The sequence below is a fragment of the Acyrthosiphon pisum genome, chromosome X (assembly GCF_005508785.2).
Source record: "Acyrthosiphon pisum isolate AL4f chromosome X, pea_aphid_22Mar2018_4r6ur, whole genome shotgun sequence".
Taxonomy (NCBI): Eukaryota; Metazoa; Arthropoda; class Insecta; order Hemiptera; family Aphididae; genus Acyrthosiphon; species Acyrthosiphon pisum.
The window spans coordinates 52837407-52860486 of NC_042493.1; the positions used below are offsets into that span (position 1 = coordinate 52837407).

Sequence of the window (23080 nt, forward strand, 5' to 3'; positions counted from 1 at the left end):
AGATACCACAAAAATTTGGAATTTAGTTATTCATTTTACAGATTTATTAACGCTATACACTGAAAAATACATAGGACCTATACAGTATGCACTATCTATACACCCACTTCTGTAAACACGGTGTGATGTGTTTAATAATTGAAAGAGTATTTAAACATTTATAATGAAATGAAAAAATCGGATACCTATTAAATTTTACGAAATGTATTTTTACCATTAAAATTAAAATAATGTTATTTCCAACCCAAATATAGGTATGTTTTATAAAAGGTGAAAGAATCCTAAAAACGGCACATTTACTTTAAAATTAAACATATTATAACAAAAACAATTATTTATGTGTTTCCTATAGAGCAATACTAAACGCACAACATGAATAATAATAATATGTATAGACATCAAATTTTTAATGGTTCGTGTGGCGTGTAATTACAATAAATTGTGTCATGAAACTAAATTAGATGTTATCGAGTTAATGTACCCAGAAGTCCTTGCAGGTGTTACCTGTACATGATAAAAAAACGAAGAGTCGCAGTTACAATGAAACGCACTATAATGTAATTTATAAATGAACAACAGATAAGTTGTTAAGACATATTGAGAATAATTTGTATATTTTTAAACTGTTGCTTTGATTTATTTCGGACGTCATTAAAATATATAAGTTATACAAAAATATGTATAATACCCTTGATAGTACCTAATTACAATTTTAAATTTTAATTACAGAACATTTTAAATGAGCATATTGATATATTTTAAGAATATTTAAAAGAAGTTCAACTAATGTCGGAATACAATTCAGAGTTAATAAGAAAATATAACAATTTAAGCCATATTTAACCATATCAGTTGTTTAACAGCATTAGGTACACTAATTTATACCTATTTGTTCTTTAAAAATATTCTTGGAGGTATGAGAGGTTCTGAGTAGGTTAAGAGTAGGAATCATAATTTACACCATACCTAGATGATGTTCGGTACCTAATAATAAAATCTAATTTTATTTTTTTTCCCACAATATGCAAAAATGTATGTGTTAAGTATATTTTTAATAATATGTTAATAATGTTTATATGAATGCATGGATTAAAAAATCATACATCCAGATGAATTTTAAATTGGTAGCTGGTAGATAATCATAATTATTTGAAGAAATGTTAAGTTTATTAATACAGTGAGTAAAGCGTTGATTACACTGAGCGAATTTACTCGCTAGTCGTCGGCGAACAAAATTGCACGTGTGTCAGCGTGTCGCGACCAGTCTAATTACATTGAGTAATTAAATTCGCTCGCACGCTTAGTCACGCACACACAGTTCACTACAGCGATTTTGCCAGCTAGGGTGATTATATTGAGCGATTTTACTAGTGTAAAAACATCAGCGATTAGCGACTAAAGTAGCTCGGCCGTCAACTTTAATCGCGGGCGAGCAGTGAGTATTCAATACACGCCGAGTAAGCGACTAGACTGATTACATTGAGGGACTTGTCGCAGCAAGTTAATTCGCCAGCGATTACCGAGTAAATTCGCTCAGTGTAATCAACGTTTAACGCTTAATGTTATCACATTGGTTCAGGTAATCTTGATTTTACTAACCAGATTCCATAAAGCACCTTTTTTTCAATATAATATTTGGTTTGGAAATTTCATTTTTGATTCTAATAAACGGTTGATTCTACAAACCAGTGATCACATTAAGTGAAACACTGAATCATAGTTTTTCGGTAATTTTTGTTTCAACTACATAGGTAAATAAATGCACACGACAAGATTTTAAAATGTGGCCCTTCTATTACTACTTTTTAGATTTCATTAAACAAAATCTTATAACTCTCAAATATTTGAAATCTGCTTAAACCTATGAATTTAGAAATTGTATCTACCTACCTACATTTATTTGGATACAAAGCAGCTATTTATTATAATAGGTTATTAGTTAAGAACATACTATTTGGTATTAATAATAAAGTATGGTAGATTCAGTTTAATAGAGACACCGGTTAATAAGGACAACCGCTTAATCGGGACAATTCTACAATTACGAAAACAAATGTATACCTGTAATGTAAAATTACGCCGCTTATCTGGGCCATGAATCCGGATAATTGGGACATTTTTATTAAGTAAAATAGTAAATATTAATAAATCAATGATCTGACAATCGCAACTGACACGCGTAATACTACAGGGGGCATAGAAATCTATGGAAACATTTTTTCTTCAACAAGGAAATGAGGGAACCCTGATAAGTACTTTGGATACTTGTTCGGACTACATTCGTCAACAAACAATAATAAGTAAAAAACAAAGTAATATTGATAATTTTTTTTAAATTAGATAAAATAATAAAAAAATAAAATATATATACATATTAATATGTAATTTTATAAATATTTAGGTTATAATACATATACTATGTTTTTCTTTTTGCATAGTTAAATAATTTCTATAATTGTGTTATTGTAATAATAAAAACATAAAAAATCAGTTTTTCTATAAATGTATATGTTTTTTTTTTTCATTTCGGATCATTGGGACAAAATAACATGCAACCGATTTGTCCCAATAAAGCGAAATTGACTGTAGTATGAAATGTTTTAAGCACCTACACTTACACAATATACCTAAGGTAAAAATTAATAAAATAATTCTATGAACAATTACTCTTTAATTAAATAATAACATAATATTATTTAACAAATTTGGTAGAGGAAGCCATATGTTTAATAGATATCTATAAATTACTAAGGTTCACCTGTCGTTGGTACATATGTGAACGCGGAAGTTTTTCAGTTTTTGAGATAGGTAGTTTTAGAAAAAACATTTTTGATATTGGTAATTTCAATTTTAAAAAGCATTGGTATATTATTAATATTCAATTGAGTACTTAACCAAAATTTAAAATTATTAATTTATCCTTCACTTTTAATACTAAAATAAGTTCGATAATTTGAACATGGGTCAGATACAACACGGTCGACACATGCCAAATCTAACAGACAACAACGGAGTAATCAAGACCACAACGTAGGTAGTCACCACAAACCAGGCTCTCTAAAAAAAACAATACTCAGTATACGCAGCAGATTTCAATATTAGATCAATACAAGAGTACTAAATGTAGGTATAATATTGTTATGGATACTGACCCGTTTCTAAGTGAAGTTCCTCAGTAATGGCAAACCGCAAGTACTTGTAGGGGATTAAAGACCGTAGCCGGACAAGTATCGCCAATGACTCGAGCAGTAGTTTAGGTGAGCGGCCGTTGAAATGTTTAGACTGAGGGTCGTTAACTACGGTGCTCTGACGACAACCGGCTACCAGATGGATAGCAGTGGATGCGGTAACCGAATGTCCGGCCAAGCAAACGGACAACTACACACGTCGTCGGTAGTGGGACCGTCGTCATACGTATTCTTGGTGGCGGCGGCGGCGGTGTTCGTCGTCGTTTTCTTCTTCTTCGTCGTCGTTGTCGTCGTCGTCTTCTTGTTGTTGGCGCCGAGTCCGTCGTTTACGCATTTCGTTGAGAACCGTTTTTAGAACGCTGAACGCCGTGCGCGCAGAACAATAACAATCGCATATTATTGTCACCGGGCCGCGTCGTGATGAGACGAGATCGACGGAGAGGAAGATGAGACGTAAAAGCAGAAAATCGCACGAGAACAAGAGAACTGAGAGAAAAAAAAACCAATTATTATTTATTGATTATAATTTATTAATATGTATGTCGATCGTCCGACGCCGTACCAACTACGTGCGCGCGTAATTCACGTACGTTATCGTTAACAGACGCGTTGCCTTCTCGTCTCCTCCTTGTCGAAGTACGACGCGTATAACGTAATATCAACTGCCTAATTAACACACAATATTATAAGACTGCTCGCCACGGTGCGTGCGTGAGTGCGTGCGTGCGTGCGAGTTCACTGTGCGCAAATAATATTATAATAACATATTTTATTATTATTTAAATAGTAATAATAATAATATAATATAATACAATATTATACGTTGTTGGAAGTGAAAAAAAAATAATATTATCTACGCGAGTTATCAGCGAACGGGCCAGTAGTCACAGCCGAAACGCGGTGGCGGTGAGAACGTCGTAGCTGCGTACAATACAACCACTACGGATGCGGGTACTGTCAGGGTGGGGGTAATCGTCCGTGTTGCCGCCGCGCCATCGGTGTTTGTGTGTTATTATTATTATTATTGTGAAATTCCGCCGTAGACGTGTGCGCAGCGCTCGACGTAAAGACAGCGGCGGCGATGATAATAATAATAATATTATTATTGTATACTGTTGCGTGCGAAACCTGCGGCGGCGGAGATGGCGACCGAAACGATCCGTGCGGAGTCGGTTGGCGTTTTTTTTTTCTTATTTGTATTCCCTACCTGCCTATACGGCTATAGAGCTATACATATCATATACATCCACGTCAATGCATTATACTCCATCGTTATATTATACCTTTGACTCGGCTTTTATTCGTCTTTCGTTTTATTCATTTTATTATTATTATTATTTCTCCCCGTTTTCCATCCATAACGTTTGCTTCCATACGCGCACCGCGCACGGTCGCCGTACGCATATAAAATAATAATAATAATAATAATATCGTCGCTATCCTCTCAGCACTCAGAGTGGCGACAAAAACCTACTGCCGCCAGCCAGACGCGCCGTGAGCCCGTGACCTCCCCCAGTCCTCCTCTTCAGCCACCCACCACTGCTGCGAGGAGGATTCGCGAGAAAATGTCGACGGATCGCATCGCGCTGAACCCACTCCCGTCCGCTCCGGACACCTCGACCACCATCGTCGCCGTTCGGTCAGATCGTCTGATTTTACTGTACCGTCTGTACCTAACTATATTCTCGTTGCATTACAGAGAAGAAAAAAATAAGCGTACACGGTACTACCGTGAAACACCAAAGGGCAGAGACAAGAGTCCATAGTTTAACAATGTTTTTGTTAAAATATTATACAGAGCCACACGTGAAATAAAAATATTCCTAATATATTATTTTGAATTGATAATCGCTACAGACGTTACGTCGTCGAGTAAAGCGCAATATTTTGAATAATGAAACATATTATTTTAATGAACAGTTCCCCGTTAAAAAATTATAATAATTTATAATGATTGTTTTACGCGTTATCAGAAACGGCTAGGGTCGCGTCCTGATTTGATATCATTCTATAATGTATAATCATTGTGCACTGCTCGGCGCTCGCCCGAATACGTAAATCCAACACTCGTCGTACATATGAACTCAATTAAATGGAATATCGATCGTTCGAATTATTAAACTTCAATGCCTAGCTGTCTGGCTCACTGGCATAACCCAGTTTTATTCGTATAAATAAGCAACTTTGTGTAGGTGGCTTGTATTTTATAGCATAGGTATATTATTATTAGTAGGTATTATAATATCATGAAGGTAGGTACTAGGTAGCTATAATATAGTAATCATACATTAACTGTCTATTTAGCAGCTCTATAAATTATCATAAACTAATCGTTTAGTATTCATTTTAAAATTTTTAAAATATTTATATTTCGAGGAAACAATTCGTTGAATACAGTTTTAATTACAATATTTAAGAAGTTTGTGATATGTTCAATACGACAAAGTCTGGTAGACACATATACCTGTATTACAATTTGAAATTCAGGTATCATGAAGACATGAACTATGAACATAAAACAAAACAAATAAGCAAGTAATTATTCATGGCTGGTTAGAAATAATAATACTACCCAACGTTAAATATGTACAAAAAGTTATCTCATTGTTTGATTAAACTAGACAATTATACTTACATATGTGTATGTGTATAATACGATTAAAACCTGTAAGGTGTAATTTTTTTTAAGGTATTTGTTCATTAGGTACTAATATTAATAATAAACTAATAATATACCACAATTTTAACTTAATCATTATTCATTACTAATTATTAATTAATAACATGTAATGTAATTTTGAATCATTACATATCAATAATGATGCATCATAGTTCAATAGTTTTTAATAATATTACATTTATTTACAACAATAAAATATATTAAATATACCTATTATAACTACATATTATGCTCAATTGAGTGGGCCATCTCCAAAATTACTAATAGCTCACCTAAAAAAATAATATATTTTTTATTTAAACTCACAATATGTATAGGTATCAGTCTGAAATAAATAAATACAAATTTGAATTTTCTTAGAAAATATTAAACTAAATACTTTTTAAAATATTTTTTTCACTAATAATTAAATTATATTTTGAAAAATACCCAAGTATCCATTATTTTTCTTGGCAATTTGGTGGATCGTGGATGTGTGAGCCACACCAGTCACATAGACAAGAATACAAGATTTTTATAAAATAGCTTCACCTTTTTTACGGGCCATAATATTGTTTGAAAGAAGAGGGTACAAAATATCGAGCTACAGTTGAATTATTAATTTTTTTATTGAAGGTTAATTTAACTATTGATTTTACCTTTGAAAATTCACATTGATACAAATTTAGGTAAATACTTTAGTACAGTGTCGGTGAAATCCATGTTAACCTATATAGATACTTAATATTATAAGATAAAAATGTAAATTCTTATTTTTTTGCTTAGTTTAATCCACTTTTGTTCACTGTTGAATCCATGGAATAAAAACGATATATTTTTAGTTTTATCATATTTATAATCCCAACTATAAATACTACCTATATACTAGTATACTACACTCATCGATTATTATATTTTGTCATATAAATGTAAAATCCACAAGTTACAACTCATTATACATCATGGTGTTTCATGTATAATTAGTAGCAGTGACGGCGCTAGGGGGGGGGGGACTTTGTGCAAATTCCCGGGGCCACGATTATACTTATTTGTTTTTCATAATGTTATGGCACGCAGAGAAAAAAACATCGTTTACGCGCGCAACTTAAGAACAATTTTTTGTAAATAAGTAATGCTGGTAGTTTGTTTTATGTTTAATATGTTTATAAATATAAATGTTTCATATTTTAATTCAATGATAAATAATTGTATACGAAAAACGGTTCTGAGCAGAGACGTTGCATACTTGTGTAGTTGTATAAATAATAAAAAATTAATAGTTAAAAAAAAATTAATAAAAATTGAAAATATCTAATGGCTAAAAATAGCGAAACTTTCCAGTGAACATTTTCTTTTTTATAGAGGTAGTAAAACTTGTTGAGGACCTTCTATTAAGATTTCTAACGTTCAATATGAAATATGAATTCCTAACTGAAAAAAATATACAAAATTTGATAAAAATAGCTCATAAAAAGTCAAAATTGTTTGAAAATTGTACCATGTATAGAAAATGGTAATTTCAATATTTGGTAAACATTTCAAAAGTTTACAGTTATTCGTTTTGGAAATTGATACATGAAAAATCGTTTATTTACCGATAAAAATCCAATATCGTATAAATTTTAAATTCTAACGCTCATATAAAATGAACGTTACTAATTCTAGTACACTTTTTTTTGTTTAATGTAGGACAATTTGTGGGGAATCTTCTATCAAAATTTCTAATGTTAGTTATAAAAGAAAAAACTTTTATGAATTCCTAACTGAAAAATAGTTTTGAAAATTTTCTAAATTCTAACGAATTTTGTCATAATTTGAACTTTAAGTGCATATAAAAAATAATCATACCATGTATTCCTGATATTTCTGATATTAATGAAACATAATATAATTCCTTAAGGAACCATGTATTACATTGTCATGCTTTGTACTAAGTGAAAAAGTTTTTTATCAAGAATAATTTGAACTAGGTTATTGTATTATGCATGCAACTATATATTATGCTCCAAAAAGCTTTTAAAAAGAATAAAAACTTCTAAATATTAATTGTTTTAAGATTTTGAGTGGATCGATGAATGTACCTATTGATTTCATAATGATGTGTTTTATTTTTTGTGTTTGAAGACTCAAGACACTATTGTTATAGTAAAGTAGAATGCTTCAATTTCAAACTTCAATATCTTTTCTGGTAGGTAGGACAGTGAATTTAGGTGGTCAAAAATAAAAGTTCCTAATACTTATTTGATAATTTGGAAAAATAAAAAAATTAGTGAAAACGGTAATAATATGTGAAAAAAGTTTTCAAAAACATTAATTTTTGTTATTTTGATGTAATTTAAAAATGAATAATCGTACCTAGATACTTGATATTTTCAACAAATTCTTATATACACAAAATATAATTTTCAATTTATTTTAACTCTTTTTATAGTTGTTTTTATGAAAAAAAATTGTTCTTCCAAAATGCTTGAAAATTTAATACAAGGTTCCTCATTAGTTGTTATCAGGTACTGAAATTAAAAGTATTATATTAATAAATAATAAAAATGTAGTTTTTCAGTAAATTTAATACACTTTTAATCTGAAGCTAAAAAAAACGTTTAAAATCAACTTGTAATCGACGCACAATTGCGTAAATTTATGCTCAAAACTTTGAAATACAATTATAATATGCTAAGTACAATTATTTCATACACTGAATTCTGTCACCTTAAAATTTAATTTCGGTTTCAATTAATAAAACTCACAAAGAAATGTTTTCTTGTTGATACTTCAGTCAAAGAAAAATTTAATTTTTTGTTCAATACATGTTATAAAAAAAATAGTATTGCAACTCCTCCTCGCCCTACTCACCGTCGGACAAAGGCCAAGCGTGATGTAATTTCGGCGAAACAAGTCTTGGACGATCCATGTATCCCGACGAAAAATGCGCTGTGTTTCTAGACGATTATGATACGCCGGGATGAGAGGTATGATACACATTAGTCACATATGTATGGTAAAGGTATACGTAGTGGCCAGGACGGCGTCGCGCATCGTACCGAAAATACGCCGATTTTCCTATTCACGCCGCGCGTTTGGATGCCCAGTGTGACATCACATTCAGTATCGCTGTATCGGGATAATAGCACCGACTGTAACATTCTTCTTATCAAATTGTAATGATACGCAGTGTTGTAAAGTTCAGTAAAACATAAACGCTGATTTATTTTATTTCAAATTAATAATAAATTACAATATTTAGCTTGAATAAAAGTCATACATTGGCACGCTCTGACGTTCTGTCTATATTATTAGATATTATTTTATTGCATTGGATGGTAATGGCAAAAACTGAGATACCTATGCGTGCACCGTTATTGGTGTTGCGTAAAAACTTAAGCATTCTAAATCCTATGGGCTTTTGTCTTTCATACCGCTAATTACACACGATAAAATTGTATACTTAGGCAGGAGTATCATTTCAGTTTTCACTTGTTGGTGCTAAAATATTTTCAGGAAATTTTTATAAATCACTATTATTATTATTTATAATATTCTTTTTATTTATTTTAAAGAATATTTACAATCTATATAATAATAAAAGCATAAATCATAATAAGTAAATTATAAGGATGACAAAATAAAAAAGGTGGGTAAGTGGATGTCATTCTGTTGTAGAGTAGGTTACAAGTGGGTCACTGCATAATGGATAGTATTAAATTTGAATTCAATAATATGCCTAATATCATTGTATACGAAAAACGATACTGAGCGGAGACAATTATTTGTCAGTGTGGATATTTAAAATATTTTATATTATATTTATGTAATTATTACTTATTAATAAGTTATAATTAATACGGTAGCCTGTAAGTTGAATTAATATTATAAAATGACAGCAATATAAATAAAATCTTTATTCTTGGTTATATATTTAATATGTAATTTCTCGTATCAATTTTGAACATCAAATAACTATAAGAAAAACTGTGTTTATATATTTTTGGGATTTTTTTGGTAACATAATAACCTACTTACACGGAATGGTAACTTACTTGTTCCAAATCTTCAATTCTTAGCTATAAAAGTTGAACATTTTATAAATTTTTAACTATAAAATAATTCTTAAATTTTAAATTTAATAAATATTGTCAACAATTTAAATTTAAAAATGCTTATAAAAAAAAAATAGTGCCTATACATTTTTAATATTTTTCATCTATTATTGTTACAGTATATCAGGAGTCTTGTATTGATTATTGACCCAACAAATAAAATTGTATTGACTTTTATAGAAAAAGCTTAAAAAAAAAAAATAAGAAAATCGAAAATTGAAAATGTCCGTAAACAGCTCGAAACGAGTCAAAATATTTTAAAAATTCTATCGAGTACCTATAGAAATTGATAAAATAAATATATGCCATAAGTTTACACAAACAAAATAAGAAAATCACTACTTGAGAAATCGAGTGAATATCCAGTGATGTAAACATTTTAACTTCAAACGCTCATACAAATTTAATTTAACTCTCTTATAAAAATGTTTTCTGAAATAGGTAGACAAACCTATGAGATAAATTTTGTATTACACTTTCAAATCTTAGATTTAAAAAGAAAATTTTTCATGAATTTCTAACTCAAAATAATTTGCACATTTTCGTGATTTATTGTCCGTATTTTTATCAAGATTTTAATTTTAAATGCTTATAGAAAAAAATTGTGACTTACTTTTAATATTTTTCAAATGTCGTTGTAACAATATATTAGGAGCCTTGTAGTAAATTTTCAAGGAACTGAAAATGTCCGTAAACAGCTCAAAACAAATCAAACAATTTTGATATTATTCTAATATAAACAACCACTGAAAATGTCATTTGTTTTAGAGTTAGGTACACTAAAAACCAATTTTGCGTAAAAATTTCAGTTTTTTCTTAAATTTTATTTTCTTCTGCCCGGTGTGTTTGAAAATTATTGGGAGTATAAAATTTCAACCTCCCGAATGCACCAACTATATTCACTATTTCATCGAACAAGATACTGTTGAAGAAAATCGAAGCAGGTTTTCTGCTCCAAACGGTGATGACAGACACAAAAAAAAAAAAAAATAAAATAAAACACACATCATTGAAAAATCATCAACACTCATCGCTCCGCACAAAATCTAAAAAATAAATATACATGTCATGAGAGAGGAACCATTGTAGCATCTCTGAAGTAGACATTATAATGTGCCTACTAGTCGATGCCCACGCACATACAATGACTACTCCAGGAAACATCCAAAATTCCAAAATACAGCTGCAGTATATAAATAAATCTGAGACGATGCGTCTCGGCTCGCTTGCCACGGCGTGCTTCAGTGCTTGGCGAATTAGAAAGTGAGTGTGGGCATTGATTTTATAATATCATTAATATTTAATATATCTATATATTATAAAATCAATGGTGTGGTTGGTGTGGGTGGTCGTTATGTAGAGACGCGTTTTTCAATTCATATTTTTGTTTTATTTAATTTTTTGTAATCGTTGCCGTCGCGTAAGTAAGTTGCCCTTGCCGTCCATCTCAAATTTTGTTTCATGACGGGTAAGGTCGAATTACTTGAATTGCACTTATTTAAGTAAAATTGTACATGATTTTAAAAAAGGTAATGGTGAAAATGCATTCAAGTTCAAAAAAGATTTTTTAACAAAAATGTTATAAATGTGCCATAAATAGGTATTAAACCAAATTTATTGCAATTTTCACAAATTATTTTAAACATGTTTTTATGCGTGTCTACAGTTTTATTTGTAATATTATTCATGATTATTCACTTATAATTTTACAAAAATTAATTACTTTAAAATATAATATAGGTACTAGCTGATCCCGTGCTGTTTGTACGTAAGTGTATGATTTAACTCTAAAGTATCAAAGTTATACCAAGTTTATCGTTTTTACTTAATTTCACCTACGGTGGATTAATATAATAAATTAATACAAAATCCTAACCTAACCTAACTGTACAAAAATCCGATGAATAGAAAAAAACCAAATATACTCCTTTTTAAATTAGCCTATCTTCTTTCCAGACATTTATTTATATATAGGTATAATATGTTGACAAAAAATAATAATACAAATCAACAAACATGCCCGATTAACCAATATAGCAACCAATATAATATAATACACTATTATTATTTTTATTTTTTTTCTGGACAACCCTTATTTCTTAGTGGCATGAAAAATAGATAGCCGATTCTCAGACCTACTGAATATACGCATATAAAATTTCATAAAAATTGTTCATGCCGTTTCAGAGGAGCATGGTAACTAATATTGTGACACGAGAATTTTATATATTAGATATCCTTTGATCCACCGTATATTTAGTATAAGTATAGTTAGTAGATACTCATAATCGCAATTTTTTAATATAGGCTAACCAGATGTCTTCGGTATGAAATAATTATACATCTATTAATAAATGTTATATCAATAAGTATCTGGTAATTGGTATATACATATTAATTTTCAAAATATTACCTAAATGTAATTACAAATGAAATTCGAAAAATGTATACCGTATAAAATGTCCAGACTTTATTTGATAATATTTCTACACTGTCTACCTATACATTTCCCTAGCATTTTATAAAACACCATTTTGTAATTGCTCAGAATTCATAAGCCGTAACATATTATACTATATTATAAATATATAATATTATAAGGTGGAGTGTACCTAGTGTCGCGTTGTGTTCGAAAAAGCATAAGGTATAATATAATTACTAATTATATTATGTAGTGTTTAATATTTATTTTGTAACTTATATTGTCATCTTCCCAGTGTGCCACCCAGTGAATGCATTGATTAAGTAGGTATTCATATAAATGACATGTAGCTGACAGATTAAAAGCTTATTGTACTCTAATAATATATTTAATTACCATTTTTTTTTTTTTTTATTGTGGTATCGAGGACTGGAGGAGGAACTATGGTGCCAGTACTTCTCCTAATATATATATATATTTAATTACCAGTAAATAGTAGGTATGTGTAATAGGTAATAATATGATGTCATCATTTAAAACAAAACTATTGTATAAAAATGTATTTAAAAAATAAAACCACTTATTTTTACAATTGAGTTTATATAGTCATTTGTATGTTATAAATATATTTTTTAAATAATTTTAATCTAAATTTGGTCACTAATCTTGTAAAACCTATATACCTATACACAATAAATTATACAATACACTTTTATAAATTTGCTCACATAAATTATATTTATAAATATAATTATTGTATTTACAGTGTTTCAGAGAAACCTAAAATATATTATCACAATAATAATTTACTCTGAAACAAATACATCGAATGGATCAATACCTTAAACAATTTTAGATTAAATACTTTATATAGTTCGAAAAAAATGCCTTATTTATTACTTTGAAATAGTTAAGAAATTTGAAATTAAACATATAAAATAGTATTAATAGTTTTTGTGTAATAGTATTCTAACAAAAATTTTTATTTCAGGAACATAAAAAAACCCAAAATGGTCATTATATAGGTACTGCTATTATCAAATTAAAAATATCTATAAGAACAAAATACGGGTGTAATTAGTTAAAAATATAAATTGGATTTCTCTGAAACATGTTAACTTATCATACCTAGGGTACTAGTTATGAATATAAATAAAATGAGCACTGGCTAAAATGTGCTGCATATTATAAGGATATTACAATATTATTACATAATACATACTTAAAATAAATATATTTTTAAATACCTATATATTTAATTTTATAATTAAGTTATATCACAATACATAAATTAATTAATTAAATTTATATTAACAATAAATTACAATGATGATAATAAATTAGATAATTAAAAAAATTTAATTCCCATTAATTAAGTATAAATATTTAAAAAAAACACCCTCAAAGTATATTTGAGCTCAAACTCCTAAACATATAATATGTAGGTGCTTTCTTCATGTGAATGAACTTGAATGTTGTCAAAGAAAAATTAAAACCAAATTGTATAACGTTTTGGTAGTAAAAGCTATATGTCTATATAAACCAGTTAACGGTAAATTGTACTTACGGTAGCATTTAACAACAAACATACCTACAGATAATAATATATATACGTATACATTTATTATAAATTATAATAAATCAATAGACATAAACAGTGATAAACTATAGAATAAAACAAATGTCCGATAGATGATATTTTAAAAATATTTAATTAAATTGGTATTTTAATATTAAGAAATTCGTATGTGATTTTTAAATTCAATTAAATTCATATTTTTCCACCGGAACATTTACCATACTTGCTTAAAATTTCAAATTGACTGTTAAAACATGATTTAAATAGAAATTAATAAATTTAACCAATGATAAAATTAACAACCACTATTTGAACAAAAAAATATTATGGAAATCGTAAACACGAATAAACGATTTAATTAAATGTTTAGTTGCAAAATAATTAATATTTTTGGCTTCAGTTGCAATATTGTTTGCTGATTGATTGGACTATATTATTTTTTGATAATTTATTTGTATTCACTTAGTGTTATACAAAATAAATGTTTCAACATTTTGTCTAACGATTAATATCTATAAAATTTAAATTAGTATTCACTTAGTAAAAACTATTACATCATGTATAACTTTTTAGTATTACGGTGTTTGAAATAAAAGGAACATTGTGAGTCGTAACAATATTGTGTCCTTCGTGTAGCAAAACCAATTCGTGAAGATCTCTGCCAAGTATTACACTGATGTCTGATGGACAATTCAATAGTTTAAAGACGAGCGTGCTTCCACGTGTATAAGAATAATGAGACATACATCTAGTGAAAACAACTATAACAAGTATACAATGTGAGACATGTCAATCAATACCTATCTAAAAAAGATGTTCTATTAAATTGCGTCCGTTGACGTTAATAGTCTACAGAGATCTATAATACGGCTGTGTTCGCTGTAAATAAAACATCTCTCCTATTAGCAATAAAACGTATACGAACAAAATTAGAAACTATTCATACTGATCGATGACACTTAAACTGACCATCCCGCATGACGTTCTTTTGTTGCAAGTCGTGCGAAAAAAACATACTATGAGTACTGTATAAAACCATTAGGAACAAAAAAAAATTGTCTAAAAACTGTGGTCGTATAACCGACCAACTTGATACTGATATTTTGGATGGAAATGTCGAGTGTTGCGTTTGTCTTGTCCGTTAAAATTGCAATATTTGATTGATCCAGTCTTTGAACTTTGAAATTCTTGTGTATACACCAGGTTGGTTTGGTTCAGCGCATCCAATACCCCACGATATGATACCAGCTAGTAGCCATCTCTTGTCTGGTCTTTGAATTACCATAGGTCCACCGGAATCACCCTAAGCACGGAAAATTATTTTAAAATTATATAAATTAATTTTAATATCTTTTTAACCGTCAAACCATTCAAACAATAAGTTGGTATAGGTACTCACTTCGCACGAATCGAAACCTCCTTTTTTCCAACCAGCGCAGATAAATATGTCTGGTATGTGTTCAATGTATCCAGCTGCGCGGTACATGGTTTCACAAACGGAATTGTTGATCACAGGAACTGTTACTTCTTGTAGAACACTAGGTAAAGGTCCATCTATAAATAGAAATGGATTTTATCTTATAAAACTTCGTTAATTTTTTTAAAATAATGTTCACTTTATAATCAATAAAAAACAAATATATAGTATACTATTATTATATAATACTACTTATATATTTTTGTACAATATTACATTTATGCATTCAGTATATATTATTAGGTAGGTACAGTAAAAATAGTTAAATAAACTCAATTGAGTAATGTTATACATTAATTGTTTGCAATACTGAGTCCCTTGAGTTCGTATCATATTATTTTTAAAATGTTTACCTTCATATAGTCTCCCCCATCCGGTGACGTAGGCAGACGATCCGACAAAATTTGAATCGTCCTCAGGAACGCAAACAGGTATGATATTAGGTTGAAACGTTACAGGTTCGTAGAATCGCAAAAGTGCCAAGTCATATTCAAAAGTTCTGGGATCGAACTGTGGATGTGATGCGACTATTTGTATTCTTCGTTCTTCGTAACCGTAAGGTTCTTCTTCTACTGATAAATCGTGTTCACCGAGTCTAAGGAGTAAGTCACTTGGAGGAACGCTAAAATGATTAGAGATGATTCGATTCAATCAGTATAATTGTAAGAATACACGCAATAAAAAACATAAAAGTTTAAAGCTTTCTTATATTTTATTTACTTTTCAACACAATGCGCAGCAGTTACAGCCCAGTTTTCGTTAAATAATGCGGCTCCACATTTGTGTAAGTACGTAGACGTCCTCCACTGTCTTAATGAAATCTTAAATTTAAAATAATTAATTTTATTAGTTATTTTATTGACATTTTACTCCAAACTTTTAAATGTACTTACCTGCCACGGCCATTTGCCAAAAGAAACTTTTTCACCTCCTACTATTCTAGCCGTTGGGAAAAGTCGTCTTCCACAAACTTTTTTTATGAAAACAATATTATTATCAATTTATTTTATTCATTATATCAATTAAATTATTGAATTACCATCTTTGTAGTTAGACATATTGAGAGGAGCATTTCCTGCTTCAACGGAATCCGTTGATGTCGACTGCATAAGCATTGACAATGTACTTGAAGGATTTTGCGTGCTAGTGTAGGTAGTTTCGGCATTGTTATTTATAACAACAATGTCATTGTCGGACGGACTAGGGAGGGTCGTCGGCTTGGACATAGTCATCGTCGACGAGTATGCACCAGAGCTGCTCTCTTTCGTCGGTGCGCTGACAGTGTTGGGTTCATGTGTTTCAACTGGGAGTTTGACCCAAGAAGGAAGTGTCGAACCGTCGGTGACCGATGGTTTGTGTGTCACTAAAATAGGAATAACATAGTATTAAATATTAATATTACAAATTGTTTATGATCCCTAGTTGATGAGTGTCAAATAGAAAACTTACTGCTCGGTGGCGGTGGTTTCGTGTTTTCAGCCGGTACAACAGGGACTTTATCGAGTGTGGTCCAAGTGACCAGAGTCGGTGATGTAGACGTGACAGTCGTCGTGCTGCCGTAACTTGGAGTCTGATTCTGACCGTTGGCAGTAGCTGCGGTGAAATTTGAGATGATTTCGGTGACGTTTTCAACCGTGGAGCGGGTCGCGTACGTGGATCCAGTCGCGTACGTGGTTCCAGCGGCGTACGTAGATCCAGTCACGGATTCGACAGTGGACCCGATCGCATCTGGTTTGCCGGTGGTAGGTTTCGGTTTGGTCGTTGTCACAGCGGGCTTGGCTATGGTCTGCGGTTTGACCTTTTGTGTGGCCGCGGACGTGGACATGGTCGTCGTGGACGGCGCCGCGGATGCGATCGTCGATTTGTAGGTGGTGCTCGACGGTTTGACGACGGGTTTGGTGGTGGAGAACGTGGCCGTGACGGTGGAGCTGTGCTGTGGGCCGGGACGCATCGATGTCATCGTGGTGTACGATTGACCGGTCGTGGAAGGCTTCGCAGTTGGTTCGTACGATGAGCCGGTCGTTGAGCTAGGCACGCTGAACTGGACTGTTGGTCTCGCGGTCTGTGGCTTTGGTTTTTGGACGGCGGCCGTGGTGACGGTGGCTGTGGCCGTTGAGGTGGTTGCCTGGTCTCTGATCGGTGGCGGTCTGAACGATGACGGCTTGACCATAGGCTTGGCCGTTGAGAAAGTGGTTGACGGCATTGGCTTCGTCGATTGCGATATCGTAGTCGAGTACGAAGACGATATAGAACCGGTCGGTGGTGAACTGCTGCTGATACTGCTGCTACTGCTGCTTGCGAATGTCGGCTTCGTGTTGCTTGAAACGGATATCTCTGTGTATTGGGTGCGCGACGTGGACGTTGACGTGGTGGTGGACGGAGTGGACGACACTGCGAACTGACCGGTGGGCTTGTACGACTGCGCAGTGGACGGCGGGTAACCTGTTGCTGTTGCATACGAGCTCGGCCTCAGCGTGCTGTACCTATCGGCGGTGGTGCCTGCAGTCGTCTGCTGCTGATGCAGTTGCGCGCCCGTTTTTGTATCAGTTGTCGCGGACGGACCAGCTACGTCATTATTATCCACGTTGTTTAGGTAATTGTCCGGTTCATTGGCTGCATCGATGTCAGTGATCGACTGGGTCTTGCAGCAGCTTCCGAAGTAGAAACGATCGATGCAGGTGCCCAGGTGGGTGCCATTAGCTTTGGCGCACGAGTAAGCAAACATGCACACGCCCGTCTCTCCGGATCTCCGGCTGACGCAAGGCAGTTGTCTGATATTGCGCCCAAAATCTGCAACTTATTATAATTTGTTATAGTATAATAATAATATAGTACATAAGAAATACTGAATAGTTTCGGTATAATAATTTATGGGTTCTTTAAAATTTAAAATTTAAAACATCAGATTAAAAAAGTGGCAATTATAGGTACAGTTCTGCTGTACACTGTACAGTAGTAGTACTACTCGTCATCGAGTAGGTCACTGTAACGGTATAAGCTTCAGGAAGTCTAGTGTGACTACAGGAAGAAGTCTATAGGGTGGCTGATTAAGAAACGGCACCGACAGGAGGAACCAGACAGAGCCTATTATTATTAGATACATCTGTTTAATTTTGCTGTAGTGAATTGTAGGTATATTATGAACAACTTATGAGGAAACACGGTTTCAATTTTCAAGCAATTTTACCCGAAAAAATAATTAACTAATACCTATTAATAGCACATAATGAGACAAACTAATTTGAAAATGTCTTCTCTACTAGGAAATGCTAATATATATTTTTGATACTACGGTTAATCATTTTGAGTTACAACGAAAAAACCAAAGTGATTTTGTCAAAAACTGGTTTCCCGTAAAAATTTCCATTTTTCCTTAGTTTTTTTTTTTTTGTTTCTCCTGGTTATTTTGTAAAATAGGTATTCGGGATTTTTTACCCCAAAATACCAACTATATCCAATTTTCTACCAGAAACCATCCCAAAGTTGAAAATTCAAACATTTTTTCTACTATAAATATTGACTAGGTAATGACTTCAAACACTCAGAGTTTAGACACGGATGAAAAAAAAACACATCTTTATAAAATGAATTAATTCATCGCTCCACTCAGAATCTAAAACTATTAAAATAATAGTTGGTAGTAATAATAAAATACGATAAAGTATCTTATAATCATAATAAAAAGCAAATAGTATAGAATGTAGATAGGTAATAAAAGAACTATAGTATATTGAAAACAATGGGTCCTCTTTTACCATAAACATCATGCGTATCAGGATTCAGGGGTATCTGTCTATCTGTCTATCAGCAATGTCATAACTCATAATGCTGTACGGGATTTTTGTAAGTTCACGGCCATCGTTTTATACAGCCATATAGGTACTGTGTGATTTTTTTAAAGAAAGAAATTTACTATAATATTATGTGTATTGAAAAATAGTCTAAGACGACACAACTAAAAAATATTGAAGGATCTACTGAATTAATTAATTACAAGTTGTACTAAAAAATATATCTAAATGGAATAAATACAAGTTACAAATGTCTTTTAACTATAGATCTCAGTCATATAAATATGGATCCCAGTTACTGCCCATCCCCGACTATAATGGGTAGGTACCTATAATAAATTAAAACTAATATAATGTATAGGTGTACTGTGTCCATCCAACATATATATATAGGAATATATCATCACGATATGGTATTTATATTTATCAAAGAAGAGCGATTATTACATTTACGATGTCTATAGTAATTATTTATGACGTGGAGTTCATCATAAATTCTATATTGCGTTCAATTTATACCTGCAATGACAAATTATTTTTAATTGCGCTATAACTGGTTCCGTCTGGTGAATAAATGCTGGTTAGACTGGTCAAGTTATATAAACATGTGGGAATTTTAACTTCTCTGAACTTATGTATGCTGTGTGAATTCTATATTAAATAAAAATGACTGACTAGTAAAATTACTAAATAATGAGAAGGTTAAAGAAACAGTGCGTGTGACTTGCGTGTAAATGTTTTATATTGATAAATGATAATAATAATAATCGATAAAAGGTGAAGAAAAATCTTTATAATTCAAAACGTATAAAATGTACTAACGATAATATTTTTTTATTCATACACATTACACATGGTTTTGGATTTAAAAAATGTAACTATTGATTTAGCAGGTACTTAATAAATTGGTAGCTTAGGTATAGGTTCTGAACATTAGACATAATAAATTAAGAAGATTCAACTAAAAACTATAAGCACATTTACATACCTAACAATTTAATTTTAAAAATATAATTTAATTATAATTTATACTGTTACAGGTACCTCTATTATATGTATATACAGTAATATTGTACCTACCTACCTACTCTATAAAATTAATATTCAAATTCTAATAGCTCAATAAAAGTTTAAAATGTATTACATTTTACTAAAAATTGTGGTGTCAATAAAATACATTTTATTTTTAAGTTACTAAGTACAATTAAATACATTGTTTGATACATGGTATATTTAATGAACATTTTATAACTATTCTAGCTTGTTACAATATTGTACTAGGGGTGGGCCAATACTAGAACCGATACTCGATTTCGGACGATATTAGTGATATACATAGTTGTAGCTTGTAGCTAGTAGCTAAGGCTAGCTGGAACACATTTTCGGGAGGGGTTCAAAACCAAATCTTATATTTTCATAATATAAAAGAAATTAACTTTTAAAAAATGTAGGTATACACATATTAATACATCTAAATAATGTCTTTTATGTATTACATGTGCCTCAAATCTATACGATTTTAAATTAAATATTTTTATAGTATTAAGTTCAGCAGTCTTTTTTCTTTTTCGAAACTATCGATCACATCATTTGAATTGATTTAAATTTGCCCATTTACACTCAGAAAAGCTAGTAAGACCTTTAAGGCATAGGTACTTCAATAAACTTGGTTTGACGAGTTTAGTAAATCTTTTTTTAATCTTTTTATAGTAGAAAATGGTCATTCTGTTGTTGAAGTAAAAACTGATAATGTAGCTAATAGTTTCAAAAGAAAAGTTTTGTTTAAAAAATATTCAGAATTACATTTAATATATACTTCAATGGCCAAATTCGGGTAAAAAGTAAAAACGGAAATACGGGTACCTCGTTATCCGTTGATAAAATATCGTTTGTAACGTATTTATTATGCATAGAAAATATGACATTAAAATTCGTATTTCCACGATTATCAATGGTATAATAGGTACTTATAACAATACAAACATAATATACAGTTAAGTATCATATTATTAGGGAAACATGGTAAATTATTATAATTCATTTAGTTTCATAAATTAAATTGATTAACAACACAAGAAAAGTTTCAGGGGGGACCACAAACCCCCCTCAAATACGACCTTACTTGTAGCTATACTAATAATTAGTAATTAATAATCACCTGTTAATGTTATATTCAAACCTATAAAGCCAACATTTTACTATTCAAGTGCACAATCCTGGATAATATTCGTAGTGGTTACAAATAAAGGTACCTATTTTAATTTTAATGAGAAATTAATTCACAGAACCAGAAACTTGTTACTGCTGTATGATAGATTTCAAGTGTACCCAGTCACTATAATAAATACAAGCGTGTATAAAAACAAATACAAATATGCGATAGGTATTACCTACTCCATTTTCGTCCATGCGGGAAACATGAAATGCACATAAAAGATTGGTAGGTAGATACTTACCAATTAACTAGTAGCTTGCTTTACAATGCTATATAAAAGTATAAAACATTATTGTTTTGTGATAATCTGAAACTCACATTTACAGCTTTAACATATAATACAATAATAGCTGGTGTATTATATAGGTACAATATGATTTTAAGTGTTGTTGACTGTATAATAAATTATTTTATTTACTAGTGGCTTAATATATTATATTATATTATTTAGTTACCATTTTCAATATGGGATAACATTAGTCATTAGATAGTTCGCTGAAAAATAATACATTTTATCGAAAGTCTATACATCATATACATTATACATGCTTACAGTTGTCTACCTAACGCTAAATTATAACAACGATTAATCTATCAGACATCTATCGACAGTTTTAAAATGTTAGCAGATAGCAAGGTAGTTAGGTAGTAGGTACCCACAGCTTTCGGTCTATTACTCATCTGTCAGCGAGTCTCTCAAACCGCGAAAAGAATGCTGCTTCCCTTATCTTGATTGAGCCACACGTGTACACTGTACGAGTATTGGGTGTGTACCTAAATGTATTATTATTTTATATTATTTCAAAATCTATATATTTATATATATATACAAAAAAAAGTGTCCTTTATGCATTATGCATTCATAAATCGTTCATCCAATTGCGATGAAATTTGGTACAGGGATAGATTAGATCTTAGGGAATAAGATAGGCTAAATTTTGTCGCGAATAAGGTAAAAAGGAAGTCAAACCCGGGTATTCACGATAGAAATTGTTTCTTATAAATGGTTGCTATGGGTTTTAATAATAATTATTATTATTATTAATGCGATATAAGCCTGTGTATTTTAGTACAGAATTTATCGAGTTAAAATCACGATTTTGGTGGATCAAATTTTTGATACTTTATAGTTAAATACTATACACTTACGTACGCACCATGCGGTGTCCGCGATATACCGCAAGTAAATTACCTACCTGATAATATACTGCTCGCATAATCACAAAAACCTAGCAATTATAACGCATCGCCGTGTCATACGAAATATACCAATATCGTGTAAAATGTTCGTAAAACCCCCACTCATATAACAACATACGGAATGATCGAGTCAGTTGTTGAGTTTTTTAAAAAATATTCTCATAAACGTTTTTATGTAGTAAATATACTTACAGATATAAATATAACCCGTAGTATATATAATATGTAGTTATATGTATATTTTATAAAAATAATTTTCTAACCTTATGGTTTTTTAATTTTTAATGACGATTTATGTATTTTATATTTCATAACCATAGTAGAATACTTCTATAAAAATGTTTATAAAACATGCAATATAAAACATTGATAAATAGCTTTTTTTTTTATTAATAATAAGCAATTAAGTTGATATTACGAATGGGAAAAGGACAAGAGGTACCAGCAAAACG

The 23080-nt window shown here is 31.0% G+C and overlaps 2 protein-coding genes across 5 annotated transcripts in view; both read right to left on the minus strand.

The window, feature by feature from the left end:
• Window positions 1–4104, minus strand: part of LOC100166883 (polycomb protein Asx) — an 18413-nt gene extending 14309 nt beyond the window's left edge. Inside the window, exons 1-2 of one of the 3 annotated variants that reach the window (XM_008182199.3) lie at window positions 3779–3974; window positions 3153–3674 (exon numbers count right to left, since the gene is read on the minus strand). The gene's annotated coding sequence lies outside the window, so the exon portion shown is untranslated. Of the gene's footprint in view, window positions 1–3152 lie in introns of all 3 variants that reach the window. The other 2 variants (XM_008182198.3, XM_016802301.2) reach the window with 2 other exon arrangements.
• A 9315-nt stretch (window positions 4105–13419) lies between these two features.
• The window catches only part of LOC100162790 (serine proteinase stubble), a 34427-nt gene continuing 24766 nt past the window's right edge, over window positions 13420–23080 (minus strand). Inside the window, exons 4-10 of one of the 2 annotated variants that reach the window (XM_008182197.3) lie at window positions 16872–18218; window positions 16462–16785; window positions 16316–16392; window positions 16143–16243; window positions 15776–16044; window positions 15345–15499; window positions 13420–15248 (exon numbers count right to left, since the gene is read on the minus strand). In XM_008182197.3, the coding sequence (XP_008180419.1) occupies window positions 15087–15248; window positions 15345–15499; window positions 15776–16044; window positions 16143–16243; window positions 16316–16392; window positions 16462–16785; window positions 16872–18218 (2435 nt within the window). In that variant the 3' untranslated portion in view covers window positions 13420–15086. The remainder of the gene's footprint in view (window positions 15249–15344; window positions 15500–15775; window positions 16045–16142; window positions 16244–16315; window positions 16393–16461; window positions 16786–16871; window positions 18219–23080) is intronic. The other variant, XM_001943172.5, reaches the window with a different exon arrangement.